This window comes from Oncorhynchus mykiss, chromosome 18 (genome assembly GCF_057628025.1).
Source record: "Oncorhynchus mykiss isolate SJ-2025 chromosome 18, ASM5762802v1, whole genome shotgun sequence".
In the NCBI taxonomy this organism is placed as follows: Eukaryota; Metazoa; Chordata; class Actinopteri; order Salmoniformes; family Salmonidae; genus Oncorhynchus; species Oncorhynchus mykiss.
The window spans coordinates 18929277-18945024 of NC_143039.1; the positions used below are offsets into that span (position 1 = coordinate 18929277).

General features: G+C 44.4%; 1 protein-coding gene across 1 annotated transcript in view; it reads left to right on the forward strand.

The window, feature by feature from the left end:
* The window catches only part of LOC110495609 (dynein regulatory complex subunit 11), a 54673-nt gene that overhangs the window by 4098 nt on the left and 34827 nt on the right, over positions 1-15748 (forward strand). The window contains exons 5-9 of the mRNA XM_090207599.1: positions 1794-1865; positions 3510-3718; positions 6423-6507; positions 6603-6752; positions 12312-12387. Of these exons, the coding sequence (XP_090063725.1) occupies positions 1794-1865; positions 3510-3718; positions 6423-6507; positions 6603-6752; positions 12312-12387 (592 nt within the window). The remainder of the gene's footprint in view (positions 1-1793; positions 1866-3509; positions 3719-6422; positions 6508-6602; positions 6753-12311; positions 12388-15748) is intronic.

Below are 15748 nucleotides of genomic sequence, written 5' to 3' on the forward strand. Positions count from 1 at the left end.
AGTTTTCCTTTTTCATTTATTAAGTATGTTAAAATGCAGCTTTTCTGTGTTGGAATGGTGTGGGCATTAAAAATATTCATGTAAGTAGACCACTGACTGGCCAGCTCATCCTCAGGATGATGACATCATCCTCTATAAGGAAATAATAAGCATTTTTGAAATGGTCTGTTTGAGTTGTTTTTTTAAAGTGTTTTTTCCCCCAATTTATACTTTGTCCACAAATACAAGTATTGGATGAGTTAACAACATTATTTGAGTATGAGTTAACTTTTAAAAGTGAGATTTTCACTGGAAATTTACTTTAATATGGTCACAAAGGGTTGTAGTTCATCCCACTCTCTCTAGTCAGAGGGTTGTAGTTCATCCCACTCTCTCTAGTCAAAGCCAAACCACCTCTTGATGAATTGCTCAAAGATGGGTAACAGAATACCATCTGTATAAAACTCTGCTAGACACTTGGCCTGACTCCAAGTCCAGATCGATGGCTGCTTTTACTTTGTATGGAGACTCCATCTGAACAATGTTATCTCAATGTCACCTCTCTGTTGTTGGTTGGTTCAGAACCAGAGTACCACCTAGATGTTCTCGTACTGACACCCAGATGTCAAAACGCGGGGTCATCACATTACATGATCAGCAAGGTCATGGAAACAAACACCTAAAATTCAGACTCCCTTTCAGTTCCCCCCCACCATTCTCTCTCATCGGCCCAAGTGTAAACCATCTCTGGCCTAACAAAGCCGCTGGGCACATTGCTTTCACGGAGGAATCGGGTGTGTAGATATTTTATGGAGAGGTTGGATCATGTATCGTTATAATAATGTGTCATGGCTGAGGTAGTGACAAGTGGTTCTGTTGACCTGACCTGTTGGGGTTCATGTTCAGGTCAGAGCGCTGGGTCAATGTTAATCCCTGTCTTGCACAAGGGACGGTATCGATCAAACACTGTTAGACAAACCTGACTTTGTAAGCAGCACCTTGGTAGAACAGGACACTACTTTTATATCAGATGACACCACCACTGTGACTGATACATAGAGGCTCATTCCTCCCTGCAGTAGAGTTACATTCCTCGTCTATGTGGAATGTATTGTAGCAGACCAGACAAAGAGAGGGGTCTCTTCTACGGGGGGGGGGGGGCGGGGCAGGTGTTATCATGAGTAGCGTCTGTCTCCTGGATGTTAGCTGCCTGTCAGCCCCCGGGTCCTGAGTGTCTGTCTCCTGGATGTTAGCTGCCTGCCAGCCCCCGGGTCCTGAGTGTCTGTCTCCTGGATATTAGCTGCCTGCCAGCCCCCGGGTCCTGAGTGTCTGTCTCCTGGATGTTAGCTGCCTGCCAGCTCCCGGGTCCTGAGTGTTTGGCATTTGTCGGGCTCTGCTCAGCTCTCAGCTGTTCATGCAATGCAGTATGGGCATGCTGGTTATAAAATCCCCTTTTGTCTATCCCCTTGTGTTGTGTTCTACTTGTCTCATTTTATGTTCTATGTGTGTCTTGATTTGGGTTCTAGGTATGTATTTTTGTGTTCTAGGTGTCCTGTTTGTCTGGTGTGTTCTATGTGTCCTGTGTTGTGTCCTAGCTGTCCTCTTGTTCTGGTGTGTTCTAGGTGTCCTGTGTTGTGTCCTAGCTGTTCTGTTGTTCTGGTATGTTCCAGGTGTCCTGTGTTGTGTCCTAGCTGTCCTGTTGTTCTGGTGTGTTCTAGGTGTCCTGTGTTGTATCCTAGCTGTCCTGTTGTTCTGGTGTGTTCTAGGTGTCCTGTGTTGTGTCCTAGCTGTCCTGTTGTTCTGGTATGTTCCAGGTTTGGCGGGGCTACAGTCAGAGGAAGAGGACCAGGAGAGAACGGCTGGAGGAGATGATATTTCTGGGAATGGTGGGTGTACTTGTTCACTGTTCCCTCTACCAGGACTGTGTTGGGTAACAAAGGGGCAGGGTTACTCTGAGTCAATAAACACAGGCACGTCTGTATTGGGAAGGTCAGCCAATCAGTACCAGTGGTGATAACCAGACAAGCCTTGGTGCCATGGTAACTATGTTTATCTTCCCTTTGTGCTAAATCTGTTTCCCTGTCTGTCTGTCTGTCTGTCTCTCTGTCTCTCTCTTTAAGGGGCTTTATTGGCATGGGAAACATTGCCTAAGCAAGGGAAATAAACATTAAAACAGTAAACATTACATTCACAAAAGTTACAAAAGAATAAAAACATTTCAAATGTGATATTATGTCTATAGACATTGTTGTAACAATGTGCAAATAGTTAAATTACAAAAGGCAGATAAAAGGTGTTTGTTCTTCACTGGTTGCCCTTTTCTTGTGGCAACAGGTCACAAATCTTGCTGCTGGGATTGGATTGGATTTGGATTCAAATTCTTTGTGGATCTGTGTAATCTGAGGGAAATATGTGTCTCTAATATGGTCATACATTTGGCAAGAGGTTAGGAAGTGCTGCACAGTTTCCACCTCATTTTGTGGGCAGTGTGCACATAGCCTGTCTTCTCTTGTTGGCCAGGTCTGCCTATGACGACCTTTCTCAATAACAAGGCTATGCTCACTAAATCTGTACTTAGTCAAAGCTTTCCTTAAGTTTGGGTCAGTCACAGTGGTCAGGTATTCTGCCACTGTTAATTCTTTCCAATGTGTCAAGTAATTATCTTTTTGTTTTCTCATTATATGGTTGGGTCTAATTGTGTTGCTGTCCTGAGGCTCTGTGGGGTGTGTTTGTGTTTGTGAACAGAGCCCCAGGACCAGCTTGCTTAGGGGACTCTTCTCCAGGTTCATCTCTCTGTAGGTGATGGCTTTGTTATGGGAGGTTTGGGAATCGCTTCCTTTTAGGTGGTTGTAGAAAATCTTTCTGGATTTTGATAATTAGCGGGTATCGGCCTAATTCTAGTTCTACGTTGTACACTGAGGATATTTTTGCAGAATTCTGCATGCAGAGTCTCAATTTGGTGTTTGTCCCATTTTGTGAAGTCTTGGTTGGTGAGCGGACCCCAGACCTCACAACCATAAAGGGCAATGGGCTTTATGACTGATTCAAGTATTTTTAGCCAGATCCTAATTGGTATGTCGAATTTTATGTTCCTTTTGATGGTCCTTGTCTATCAGATCGTTCACAGCTTTGTGGAAGTTACCTGTGGTGCTGATGTTTAGGCCAAGGTATGTATCATTTTTTTGTGTGCTCTAGGGCAAAGGTGTCTAGATGGAATTTGTATTTGTGGTCCTGGCGACTGGACCTTTTTTGGAACACCATTATTGAGATTTACTGTCAGGGCCTAGGTCTGGCAGAATCTGTGCAGAAGATCTAGGAGCTGCTGTAGGCCCTCCTTGGTCAGAGACAGAAACACCAGATCATCAGCAAACAGTAGACATTTGACTTCAGATTCTAGTAGGGTGAGGCCGGGTGCTGCAGACTGTTCTAGTGCCCTCACCAATTCGTTGATAGATATGTTAAAGAGGGTGGGGCTTAAGCTGCCTCCCTGCCTCACCCCACTAATCTCTATAGCTGTGTCTGGTCCTCAGGTCCCTCCAGAGCAGCAGCAGCAGAGGCCCAGCGTGGCCCAGCTGAAGGCCCAGCAGGTGGAGACGACTCGCAGGCTGGTCCAGGAGGAGAATGAGGCTGAGTATCAGAGGGCCCTGGTCAGCATCAAGGAGTCTGTGCGTGCCGTGGACGGCCCTGACCTACGGGAAACCCTGCAGGAGCAGATCAGACAGTGGTTTATCGAGTGCCGGTGAGACAGGCAGGCAACAGGGAAGTCTGTCTTCTTTCACAGTAGCTGTTTCTTTTCTGTGTTATCTTCTCTCTCTGCCCAAACTAACTCCTGCCTCTTTCACTGCCATGTCTCTGAGGTTATCACACCCATAGACTCTTCCTGGCTCCTGCCAAACCCTTCACCACCAGTATGTATCTATCCCTGTTCGTGTCATGAAGAGGAGGTTGGAATGGAAAAGGGGAGGGTGAGGACAAGAGCAAAAACAGAGTGTTCGTGTGAGGCCTAATGGCTGTTAGGTGCAGGATATGGCCGGAGGAAAGGAGTCACAGTCAGTGGCTAGGTGTGTCTTCCCTCTATGTGTGTCTTCCCTCCATGTGTGTGTCTCCCCTCTATGTGTGTCTCCCCTCCAAGTGTGTCTTCCCTCTATGTGTGTCTTCCCTCTATGTGTGTCTTCCCTCTATGTGTGTCTTCCCTCTATGTGTGTCTTCCCTCCATGTGTGTGTCTTCCCCTCTATGTGTGTCTTCTCTCTATGTGTGTCTTCCCTCTATGTGTGTCTTCCCTCTATGTGTGTCTTCCCTCTATGTGTGTCTTCCCTCTATGTGTGTCTTCCCTCTATGTGTGTCTTCCCTCTTTGTGTGTCTTCCCCTCTATGTGTGTCTTCCCTCTATGTGTGTCTTCCCTCTATGTGTGTCTGTCCCTCTATGTGTGTCTCCCCTCTATGTGTGTCTTCCCTCTATGTGTGTCTTCTCCCCTCTATGTGTGTCTTCCCCTCCATGTGTGTCTTCCCTCCATGTGTGTGTCTTCCCCTCCATGTGTGTCTTCCCTCTGTGTGTGTCTTCCCTCTATGTGTGTCTTCCCCTCCATGTGTGTCTTCTCCCCTCTATGTGTGTCTTTGCCTCCATGTGTGTCTTCCCTCCATGTGTGTGTCTTCCCCTCCATGTGTGTCTTCCCTCTGTGTGTGTCTTCCCTCTATGTGTGTCTTCCCCTCCATGTGTGTCTTCCCTCCATGTGTGTGTCTTCCCTCTATGTGTGTCTGTCCCTCTATGTGTGTCTTCCCTCTATGTGTGTCTTCCCTCTATGTGTGTCTGTCCCTCTATGTGTGTCTTCCCTCTGTGTGTCTCCCCTCTATGTGTGTCTTCCCTCTATGTGTGTCTCACCTCTATGTGTGTCTTCCCTCTATGTGTGTCTTCCCTCTATGTGTGTCTTCCCTCTATGTGTGTCTCCCCTCTATGTGTGTCTTCTCTCTATGTGTGTCTGTCCCTCTATGTGTGTCTTCCCTCTATGTGTGTCTTCCCTCTATGTGTGTCTTCCCTCTATGTGTGTCTTCCCTACATGTGTGTCTTCCCTCCATATGTGTGTGTCTTCCCTCTATGTGTGTGTCTCCCCTCTATGTGTGTGTGTCTCCCCTATATGTGTGTCTTCCCTCCATGTGTGTCTTCCCTCCATGTGTGTTTGTCTTCCCTCCATGTGTGTGTGTCTTCCCCTCCATGTGTGTGTCTTCCCCTCCATGTGTGTGTCTTCCCCTCCATGTGTGTGTGTCTTCCCTCCATGTGTGTGTGTCTTCCCCTCTGCTAGCTGCCTATTAGTGCATTCCAGGGTGATTTATGGTTGGCCAGCGGTGGATGCTGCCTGCCTACCCAGTAGAGCAGGAACAATGGACATAAGTCATCCAGGCTGGAGAGCCCTGGGGAGTGAACAGAGAGAGAACAGCTCCCATGGGGACGAAGCAATGACCCACAATGGCCCTGGCCTCCACATTCAGCCCCGGTCTGCATCCCAAAAGGCACCCTATTCCCTAAATAGTGTACTACATTTGACCAGAGTCCTATGGGCCCATTTGGGACGCATCCCCAGTGTCTCAGGCTCCAGCTTGGCCTCCACGGCCCTGCCCTCTGCTGTGACCTCGGCTGAGCTGCTGACAACATTATAAGCACCGTGACGGATGGATGAGGTGGTCACACCCTCCAGGGTAGTCTAAACTCTAAACCCTGTTGGTACAGCTTCCTCAACCTGTCTGATGAGAATCTAAACCCTGTCGGTACAACTTCCTCAACCTGTCTGATGAGAATCTAAACCCTGTCGGTACAACTTCCTCAACCTGTCTGATGAGAATCTAAACCCTGTCGGTACAGCTTCCTCAACCTGTCTGATGAGAATCTAAACCCTGTCGGTACAGCTTCCTCAACCTGTCTGATGAGAATCTAAACCCTGTCGGTACAGCTTCCTCAACCTGTCTGATGAGAATCTAAACCCTGTCGGTACAACTTCCTCAACCTGTCTGATGAGAATCTAAACCCTGTTGGTACAGCTTCCTCAACCTGTCTGATGAGAACACAAACATTTTGAGGCCAAGAGGAGAGGACCAGATTTGAAGGAAGTTGGAAGCTAAACGTTGGTTCACAGGGTTGCTCTAAGGTTTAGGATAATGAGAGCTGGAAGGGAAGTAGGGATACATAGTTTTGCGTTCCAAAGAGCAATTCCTGGTCGGGTGATTATTTTCTCTCCACATTGAGATAACTGCTCCATGACATGAACCACCCATAATTAGTGGAAGTATCTGAGGCATTTAGTTAACCATTAGGAGGGTCTGCCCTCTGGTGACCTTGTTGGAGGTCTGCCATCTAACTCTCAGTGTGACATAGTACAATTCATCAAGAATGATACATCTGTAATGATAATTTAAGAACAGGAAGTATCTTTAAAACATGCTATTTATTGTAGAGATGCCACTGGAAAGTTTCCTGACTTCCCCAATGCTGAGGATGGGGGATCAACAGCCATATTTGCACAGAAGACACCTGACCAGGTAGACTAATGACCCATGGTCCTCATCTAACCTACAGACAGTTAACAAACACTCCGTTTCCTTTTCTATGCTCATCTCATGTCTGTTCCTGATAGGTCGCTGCAGAATTAGCAGCGAAAGAGGAAGAGAAGAAGAGGAAAGACAACATAAATAAAGATAAGAAGGGTGGGAAGGACCGCAAGGATCAGAAGAAAGACAAGAAGCGGAGAAGCAAACAGAAGAAAGGAGGAAAAGAAGAAGGAGAGGTGGGCTCAGACAAGGCTTGGCCAATAGTGGCTCATGTTATTAAACAGACAAGGCATGGTGGCCAATAGTGGCTCATGTTATTAAACAGACAAGGCATGGTGGCCAATAGTGGCTCATGTTATTAAACAGACAAGGCTTGGCCAATAGTGGCTCATGTTATTAAACAGACAAGGCTTGGCCAATAGTGGCTCATGTTATTAAACAGACAAGGCATGGTGGCCAATAGTGGCTCATGTTATTAAACAGACAAGGCTTGGCCAATAGTGGCTCATGTTATTAAACAGACAAGGCTTGGCCAATAGTGACTCATGTTATTAAACAGACAAGACTTGGCCAATAGTGGCTCATGTTATTAAACAGACAAGGCTTGGCCAATAGTGGCTCATGTTATTAAACAGACAAGGCTTGGCCAGTAGTGGCTCATGTAATTAAACAGACAAGACTTGGCCAATAGTGGCTCATGTTATTAAACAGACAAGGCTTGGCCAATAGTGGCTCATGTTATTAAACAGACAAGGCTTGGCCAATAGCGGCTCATGTTATTAAACAGACAAGGCTTGGCCAATAGTGGCTCATGTTATTAAACAGACAAGACTTGGCCAATAGTGGCTCATGTTATTAAACAGACAAGGCTTGGCCAATAGTGGCTCATGTTATTAAACAGACAAGACTTGGCCAATAGTGGCTCATGTTATTAAACAGACAAGACTTGGCCAATAGTGGCTCATGCTATTAAACAGACAAGGCTTGGCCAATAGTGGCTCATGCTATTAAACAGACAAGGCTTGGCCAATAGTGGCTCATGCTATTAAACAGACAAGGCTTGGCCAATAGTGGCTCATGCTATTAAACAGACAAGGCTTGGCCAATAGTGGCTCATGTTATTAAACAGACAAGACTTGGCCAATAGTGGCTCATGCTATTAAACAGACAAGGCTTGGCCAATAGTGGCTCATGTTATTAAACAGACAAGGCTTGGCCAATAGTGGCTCATGTTATTAAACAGACAAGGCTTGGCCAATAATGGCTCATGTTATTAAACAGACAAGACTTGGCCAATAGTGGCTCATGTTATTAAACAGACAAGACTTGGCCAATAGTGGCTCATGTTATTAAACAGACAAGACTTGGCCAATAGTGGCTCATATTATTAAACAGACAAGACTTGGCCAATAGTGGCTCATGCTATTAAACAGACAAGGCTTGGCCAATAGTGGCTCATGCTATTAAACAGACAAGGCTTGGTGGCCAATAGTGGCTCATGTTATTAAACAGACAAGGCTTGGCCAATAGTGGCTCATGTTATTAAACAGACAAGGCATGGTGGCCAATAGTGGCTCATGCTATTAAACAGACAAGGCTTGGCCAATAGTGGCTCATGTTATTAAACAGACAAGGCTTGGCCAATAGTGGCTCATGTTATTAAACAGACAAGGCTTGGCCAATAGTGGCTCATGTTATTAAACAGACAAGGCTTGGCCAATAGTGGCTCATGTTATTAAACAGACAAGGCATGGTGGCCAATAGTGGCTCATGTTATTAAACAGACAAGACTTGGCCAATAGTGGCTCATGTTATTAAACAGACAAGGCTTGGCCAATAGTGGCTCATGCTATTAAACAGACAAGGCTTGGCCAATAGTGGCTCATGTTATTAAACAGACAAGGCTTGGCCAATAGTGGCTCATGTTATTAAACAGACAAGGCTTGGCCAATAGTGGCTCATGTTATTAAACAGACAAGGCTTGGCCAATAGTGGCTCATGTTATTAAACAGACAAGGCTTGGCCAATAGTGGCTCATGTAATTAAACAGACAAGGCATGGTGGCCAATAGTGGCTCATGTTATTAAACAGACAAGGCTTGGCCAATAGTGGCTCATGTTATTAAACAGACAAGGCTTGGCCAATAGTGGCTCATGTTATTAAACAGACAAGGCTTGGCCAATAGTGGCTCATGTTATTAAACAGACAAGGCTTGGCCAATAGTGGCTCATGTAATTAAACAGACAAGGCATGGTGGCCAATAGTGGCTCACGTTATTAAACAGACAAGGCTTGGCCAATAGTGGCTCATGTTATTAAACAGACAAGGCATGGTGGCCAATAGTGGCTCATGTTATTAAACAGACAAGACTTGGCCAATAGTGGCTCATGTTATTAAACAGACAAGGCATGGTGGCCAATAGTGGCTCATGCTATTAAACAGACAAGGCTTGGCCAATAGTGGCTCATGCTATTAAACAGACAAGGCTTGATGACCAATAGTAGCTTCAGAATTGCTTTATCCAGGCTTTTGATAAGAAGAGCTGAGTTGATTCTCTTCCCCTGAAACATAACTGATCTGAGTCTGGTCTTAATGCCATTGTTAAAACAAAGTCAAACACCCAAAACCTTCAGAAGACCACAGTCTCCAAGTCAAACCAGTAGACAGAAAGTGTAATTGACGGACAATCGTTGTGTGCTTTTCCTCTTAAGCGAATTGAAGTATGTGCTGTGTTGCAGCCTCTCTCCACCTGTTTTCCTCATGAAGGCCCAATCCCACTGGACGTGCACAATTAAGACCATAAAATACACCTCCGCTACTAAATCAGAAGCTAAGCGGTAGAGCTTTGTCATCTCAGATGATTGAGGGTGTGGTGGAACGAAATAGATGTTTACTGCTGAAGACTGTGAAGACTCTGTGAGGAAATGTTTCTGATTTCAGTCAAGTGTTCCTCAAAATGGTTTGTTCAAGCCAAGGATTTAGTCCCAGTCCACATCCCCCTTGCATGAACATACCCTGTGGAACAACAATATGTCTCTCGTTGTCCTACATCAAGCCAATAAAACTAAGGGCTATATTCATTCTGTATCGCTGAAGCGTTATAGATTCCGCAATATAAATGTAGAGGTAAATTCCGATTGAGCTGACATGTGCAGCGTTTATCGTGAATGCAGGCTCAGCGAATGCTGGAACATTGCCTTTAAATTTAAATCTCTCTGTAACACTGTGTTTCCTGGATACGGATTGAATAGAGCATTAAGATTATTCATGACTATTTGTTGAATGACTTCTCTATGACTTTAAATCTCTTATTGAAGTAGCTAATATGTGTTCCTGAACAGAATAGCAACAGCTATTGGACAAGGAGGTCACTTGTTTTCAATCAAAGTCTATTTAACTGGGTTTACCGTACAGTCCTGGACATCCGGTTACAGAGTTTGCTTGAATAGGGCTCTTAGAATAGCTGTGATAATGGTTGAGGGTGATAATGTAGGGTTAAAGCCAAAAGAACTGATAAGAGATGTTCAGGAGAACAGAGCTGAGCCTTGGCAGGGCTTCTCTCCTTTGTAGTTGGGAGTCACTTTAGCCTCTCAGACAGAATGGCACAGCGTGCATCTGAGTGAGGTGTGTGATTAAACTAGCACTCTGCAGTCTGTCAGACTCTAAAAGCAGACTGACCGTCTCAGAGATAAAACCAATGTGTCTTAGTCTGTCACTCAGGCCTTTACCAGAGACGGATAAAGTTGAAAAGGGCATGAGACTTCTCGTTTTACAGTAAGGCTAATCCTGTACACTGGGGACCTTACAATGTTCTAGAATCAGAATGATGTCATGACTAGTGGTTACCGTGCAACAGAAAGAGGATGACAGGTCCTCACTCATATTGTCTGGCTCTGATCCCACAGACTAGAATGGAAGCATTGTACACGTAAAAACCAAGAAATGCCCCTTTAATTTGCTGTGGAGGAACATGTCACATCCACCTGACTACGTTGGAGACAGCTCATGAACCAGAGAAATAGCATGGCTAGAAGGGGACATCACTTTAGAGGTTCCTAGAGGAGTATTCCAGATGTGCTTGGTATGGGATGGTTGAACTCATCAAATAGACACTTCATCTCTGTACTGCTTTCTGTGACCGTTACGTCTGTAACGGAGGTTAAGTTACACATTGACTCATGGTGGTGTGAACGGTTATATTTTAAACCCTATGGTTGTGCCCTGGTTTGTTATTGGACTTCTATGGGACTTCCTTAACCTTGTCCTGAACAATCCTGAACAGTCCTACAAAGAGAAAAAATTAAGTGTTGTCTATAGATCAACACTGGTTTACCAGGTCACTAAAACCCCCCAGTCTAAAGCACGATGATCGACATCAGTTCCTCACTACCTGATCCGTCTCTATTAAAACCCTGGTACGTTCTCACAGCCTTGAAAAGCAACATCTGACATTCGGATCATTCCTGTCCTGTCCTGGTCCTGGTTCTGGTTCTGGTCGATCCATAAGGACGCTTCCTGCCTCGCACCATGAGTGTCGTCATCCAACGTTGAAGCGTATTATGAAGCACTTAAGATTCCTACAATATTTTCAAATGGATTCCTCCTCTTTTGGGAGCCATTAAATGCTACTGGAGGAATGTATTAAAGAATGAGAGGGAACATAAAACATGCCATGTCTGAATAACTGATAGACCCCCTTTGAGAACCCCCCCCCCCCCCCCCAGTCCACTCCCTACCTGTCTAGAACTCTCCTCATTGAATGGAAGAGAATCTGTGCGTGTGCGTGCATGAGCGCGTGTGTTTTCGTATGCGTGCATGTGTAAAGGGACTGGATGTTGATGTTGTACCCCTGACTATGCATTAAGACAACATCTAGTTCTAGAAGTCATCCACTCAGCATCTCTCTGTCTGCTACTGTTTATCCACATCATCAAAGTTAGTTCTGGATCTGACCTGGTGTCCCAGCATGGATAGTTCTGGATCTGACCTGGTGTCACAGCATGGATAGTTCTGGATCTGACCTGGTGTCACAGCATGGATAGTTCTGGATCTGACCTGGTGTCACAGCATGGATAGTTCTGGATCTGACCTGGTGTCACAGCATAGATAGTTCTGGATCTGATCTGGTGTCACAGCATGGATAGTTCTGGATCTGATCTGGTGTCACAGCATGGATAGTTCTGGATCTGATCTGGTGTCACAGCATGGATAGTTCTGGATCTGATCTGGTGTCCCAGCATGGATAGTTCTGGATCTGATCTGGTGTCACAACATAGTTAGTTCTGGATCTGACCTGGTGTCACAGCATAGTTAGTTCTGGATCTGGTGTCACAGCATGGATAGTTCTGGATCTGATCTGGTGTCACAGCACAGCGGGGGGCAGGTCATCTGTAGAGCAGCTTTGAACTCTATCCAAGTCATGTGGAGTTTCTGAAAACCTCAACTCTCTCCTCTAAATTAGCCTTAAGACCTGAGACCACTGTCATTATCTTAAACTGGGGTGGCAGGGTAGCCTAGTGGTTAGCGTGTTAGACTAGTAATCGAAAGGTTGCAAGTTCAAATCCCTGAGCTGACAAGGTGCATGTGTCATTGAAAACAAGAATTTGTTCTTAACTGACCTGCCTAGTTAAATAAAGGTTAAAAAAAACGACAAGGTCCTATTTCCTTTCTACCGTTCATCTATCCTAAAATACATAGGACTTTGAGAAAATAATACGGAATGAACCTGCTTTGAAACTGTGTCCAGCTGTAATACATGTAATGTAATTGATTGATTAATTTCTTGTCTCTTGAAGGAGGAGGAGAAGGGCTGGAAAATGCCCCCGAGCAACTTCCTCCCTACTGTTGTGGAGGGAAACAAAATGTACAAAGGTGAGTTAGAGAGTAGGTATGAGGACCATAGTAATGTACAAAGGTGAGTTAGAGAGTAGGTATGAGGTTCATAGTAATGTATAAAGGTGAGTTAGAGAGTAGGTATGAGGACCATAGGAATGTATGAAGGTGAATTAGAGAGTAGGTATGAGAACCATAGTAATGTATAAAGGTGAGTTAGAGAGTAGGTATGAGGACCATAGTAATGTATAAAGGTGAGTTAGAGAGCAGGTATGAGGACTATAGTAATGTATAAAGATGAGTTAGAGAGTAGGTATGAGGACTATAGTAATGTATAAAGGTGAGTTAGAGAGTAGGTATGAGGACTATAGTAATGTATAAAGGTGAGTTAGAGAGTAGGTATGAGGACTATAGTAATGTATAAAGATGAGTTAGAGAGTAGGTATGAGGACTATAGTAATGTATAAAGGTGAGTTAGAGAGTAGGTATGAGGACTATAGTAATGTATAAAGGTGAGTTAGAGAGCAGGTATGAGGACTATAGTAATGTATAAAGGTGAGTTAGAGAGTAGGTATGAGGACTATAGTAATGTATAAAGGTGAGTTAGAGAGTAGGTATGAGAACCATAGTAATGTATAAAGGTGAGTTAGAGAGTAGGTATGAGGACTATAGTAATGTATAAAGGTGAATTAGAGAGTAGGTATGAGGACTATAGTAATGTATAAAGGTGAGTTAGAGAGTAGGTATGAGGACTATAGTAATGTATAAAGGTGAGTTAGAGAGTAGGTATGAGGACTATAGTAATGTATAAAGGTGAGTTAGAGAGTAGGTATGAGGACTATAGTAATGTATAAAGGTGAATTAGAGAGTAGGTATGAGGACTATAGTAATGTACAAAGGTGAGTTAGAGAGTAGGTATGAGGACTATAGTAATGTATAAAGGTGAATTAGAGAGTAGGTATGAGGACTATAGTAATGTATAAAGGTGAGTTAGATAGTAGGTATGAGGACTATAGTAATGTATAAAGGTGAGTTAGAGAGTAGGTATGAGTAGGTATGAGGACTATAGTAATGTATAAAGGTGAGTTAGAGAGTAGGTATGAGGACTATAGTAATGTATAAAGGTGAGTTAGAGAGTAGGTATGAGGACTATAGTAATGTATAAAGGTGAGTTAGAGAGTAGGTATGAGTAGGTATGAGGACTATAGTAATGTATAAAGGTGAGTTAGAGAGTAGGTATGAGGACTATAGTAATGTATAAAGGTGAGTTAGAGAGTAGGTATGAGGACTATAGTAATGTATAAAGGTGAGTTAGAGAGTAGGTATGAGGACTATAGTAATGTATAAAGGTGAGTTAGGGAGTAGGTATGAGGACTATAGTAATGTATAAAGATGAGTTAGAGAGTAGGTATGAGGACTATAGTAATGTATAAAGGTGAGTTAGAGAGTAGGTATGAGGACTATAGTAATGTATAAAGGTGAGTTAGAGAGTAGGTATGAGGACCATAGTAATGTACAAAGGTGAGTTAGAGAGTAGGTATGAGGACCATAGTAATGTATAAAGGTGAGTTAGAGAGTAGGTATGAGGACCATAGTAATGTGGTGACAGCATTGCTAAAGGGTCGAGCTGATAGGCACAGATCTGAAGTCTACCTTCCACAGTGTTTCTCTCTGTCATGATCTCTCACTGAAGACAGTGGTGTATAGTGACAGGAGTCACAGCTTGAGAGGCTAGTGGTTTCTGAATCTTTACCATGGGCCTGTTGTTGGTGTTTTTTTGAATCAGTGTGGGACCACAAATCAATCTGATCACCTGACAGATTTCCTGTCTCTCATGGTGCCCTGGGCCCTTAACAAGGAAGTGATGCGTGCCGCCCAGGCTCCTGTCTCTCAGTGACCCGTGGAGGGGCGTGTGTCCAACCCCCATATCTGTCTTTACGCAATGACTCAGTGAGGAGCAGTTGGACCTGGAGCCTCCAGATTGTTGTTTCAAGTCAACCACCCTGCTTCCTCCAAACCCAATGGAGATGGATGACTGACTTTGTTTTGGTGTTTTAGCTTTTCGCAGGTTTAGTCATTAGCCCTTTGACAGCTATCCCCTCTTCTGGTTAAGTCAGTTTGACTCTTTCCACATTTTGATAGGCGACCAAGGGAGATTTCAACAGAATGTTGAGTACTGAAGTAATGGAGAAACAATGAAGAGAAATGACAGAAGCTGCTGCCAGATACAGGTCAAACATCCAGGAGTAACTCTCCATTTGAGCTCGCCTGGCTTCAATATTTTACTCCTTAAAGACTCAAACCCTTTCAACAACGTTTCAGCAGCCAGATGAAGCTTCTCGGTCCCGAGTAGGGAGGGATCTCTCTCTCTCTCTGGAGGAGTCTGCATCCTCCAACCACATACATCCTGGGTCTCATCACTCCTTTCTCTCCCCTCTCCCTCCCTTCACTTAACTTATCTGACCCAGTCACCTGAGGTGGAAGGGTTCTAGGTGGAATGGTGGAATGCTTCTCTGGGGGCAGCATGTGTTATTTGGCTTCTCGCAGGCGGTTCCACTGCTGCACAAACACCCACAAGTCACTGAGGGAAATATGCGGGATCAGTCACCACTGCTCCCCGGGCATGTCTCAAAGGTCTACAGGGTTGGTGCCAAAACAACAAACATTATTCAGAGGAGAAATGGCCTGATTATTATATTACACAGGCTTATCCCCCAAAGCTGTGGGGAGTATTATGGATAGCACAGTAGTTTCATTTAAACGTCTAGGAACTCAATAGTTCCATTCTGAATTCCAGGCAGTTTAGTAGTTGAAATGGAATTGACTCCCTCTCTGATACAAAGTGACCAGTCAATATCTCGGCCCATTCAACGTTCATGGGCCTGTGATATCCTTGGATGAAAGGTAGGTGAATGAGGCTGAAGGGAAGTGAGTGAATAGTCGCTGTGTGTATATCTGTGCCACAGTGTCAAATTGAGCCCTTTCAAGCTGCTGCGCTACTTCCTAATCTACACAATGAGAGCATTAGAGTCAAATCACTGGGATATCCTGTTGACATCCCTATGGAGGACAAAGATACAGCCTTCTCAGTGTTCCCAGCTTAATGAGATGTGTCATAACAACACAACAACGCCTTTATTCAAAGATGCCTACAGTCCAATATTAAACACACATATTCAGAGCAGGTGCCCCATGTGGGAATTCAATTGAAGTTGGTCTTGCCAGCACTGATTTTACAAACTCCACTTTTTTTGGGACAGCTCAATGGTCTTTTGATCAGAATCATGCTCCAACCAACAGAACCAGCTGGAGAAATTAACATCTTACTTGTGTCTAACCCTAGTCTGTCAGTGACCGTAGAAGGTCTCTGCTCCACCTCTGCTCTGCATCACCTTTAGTT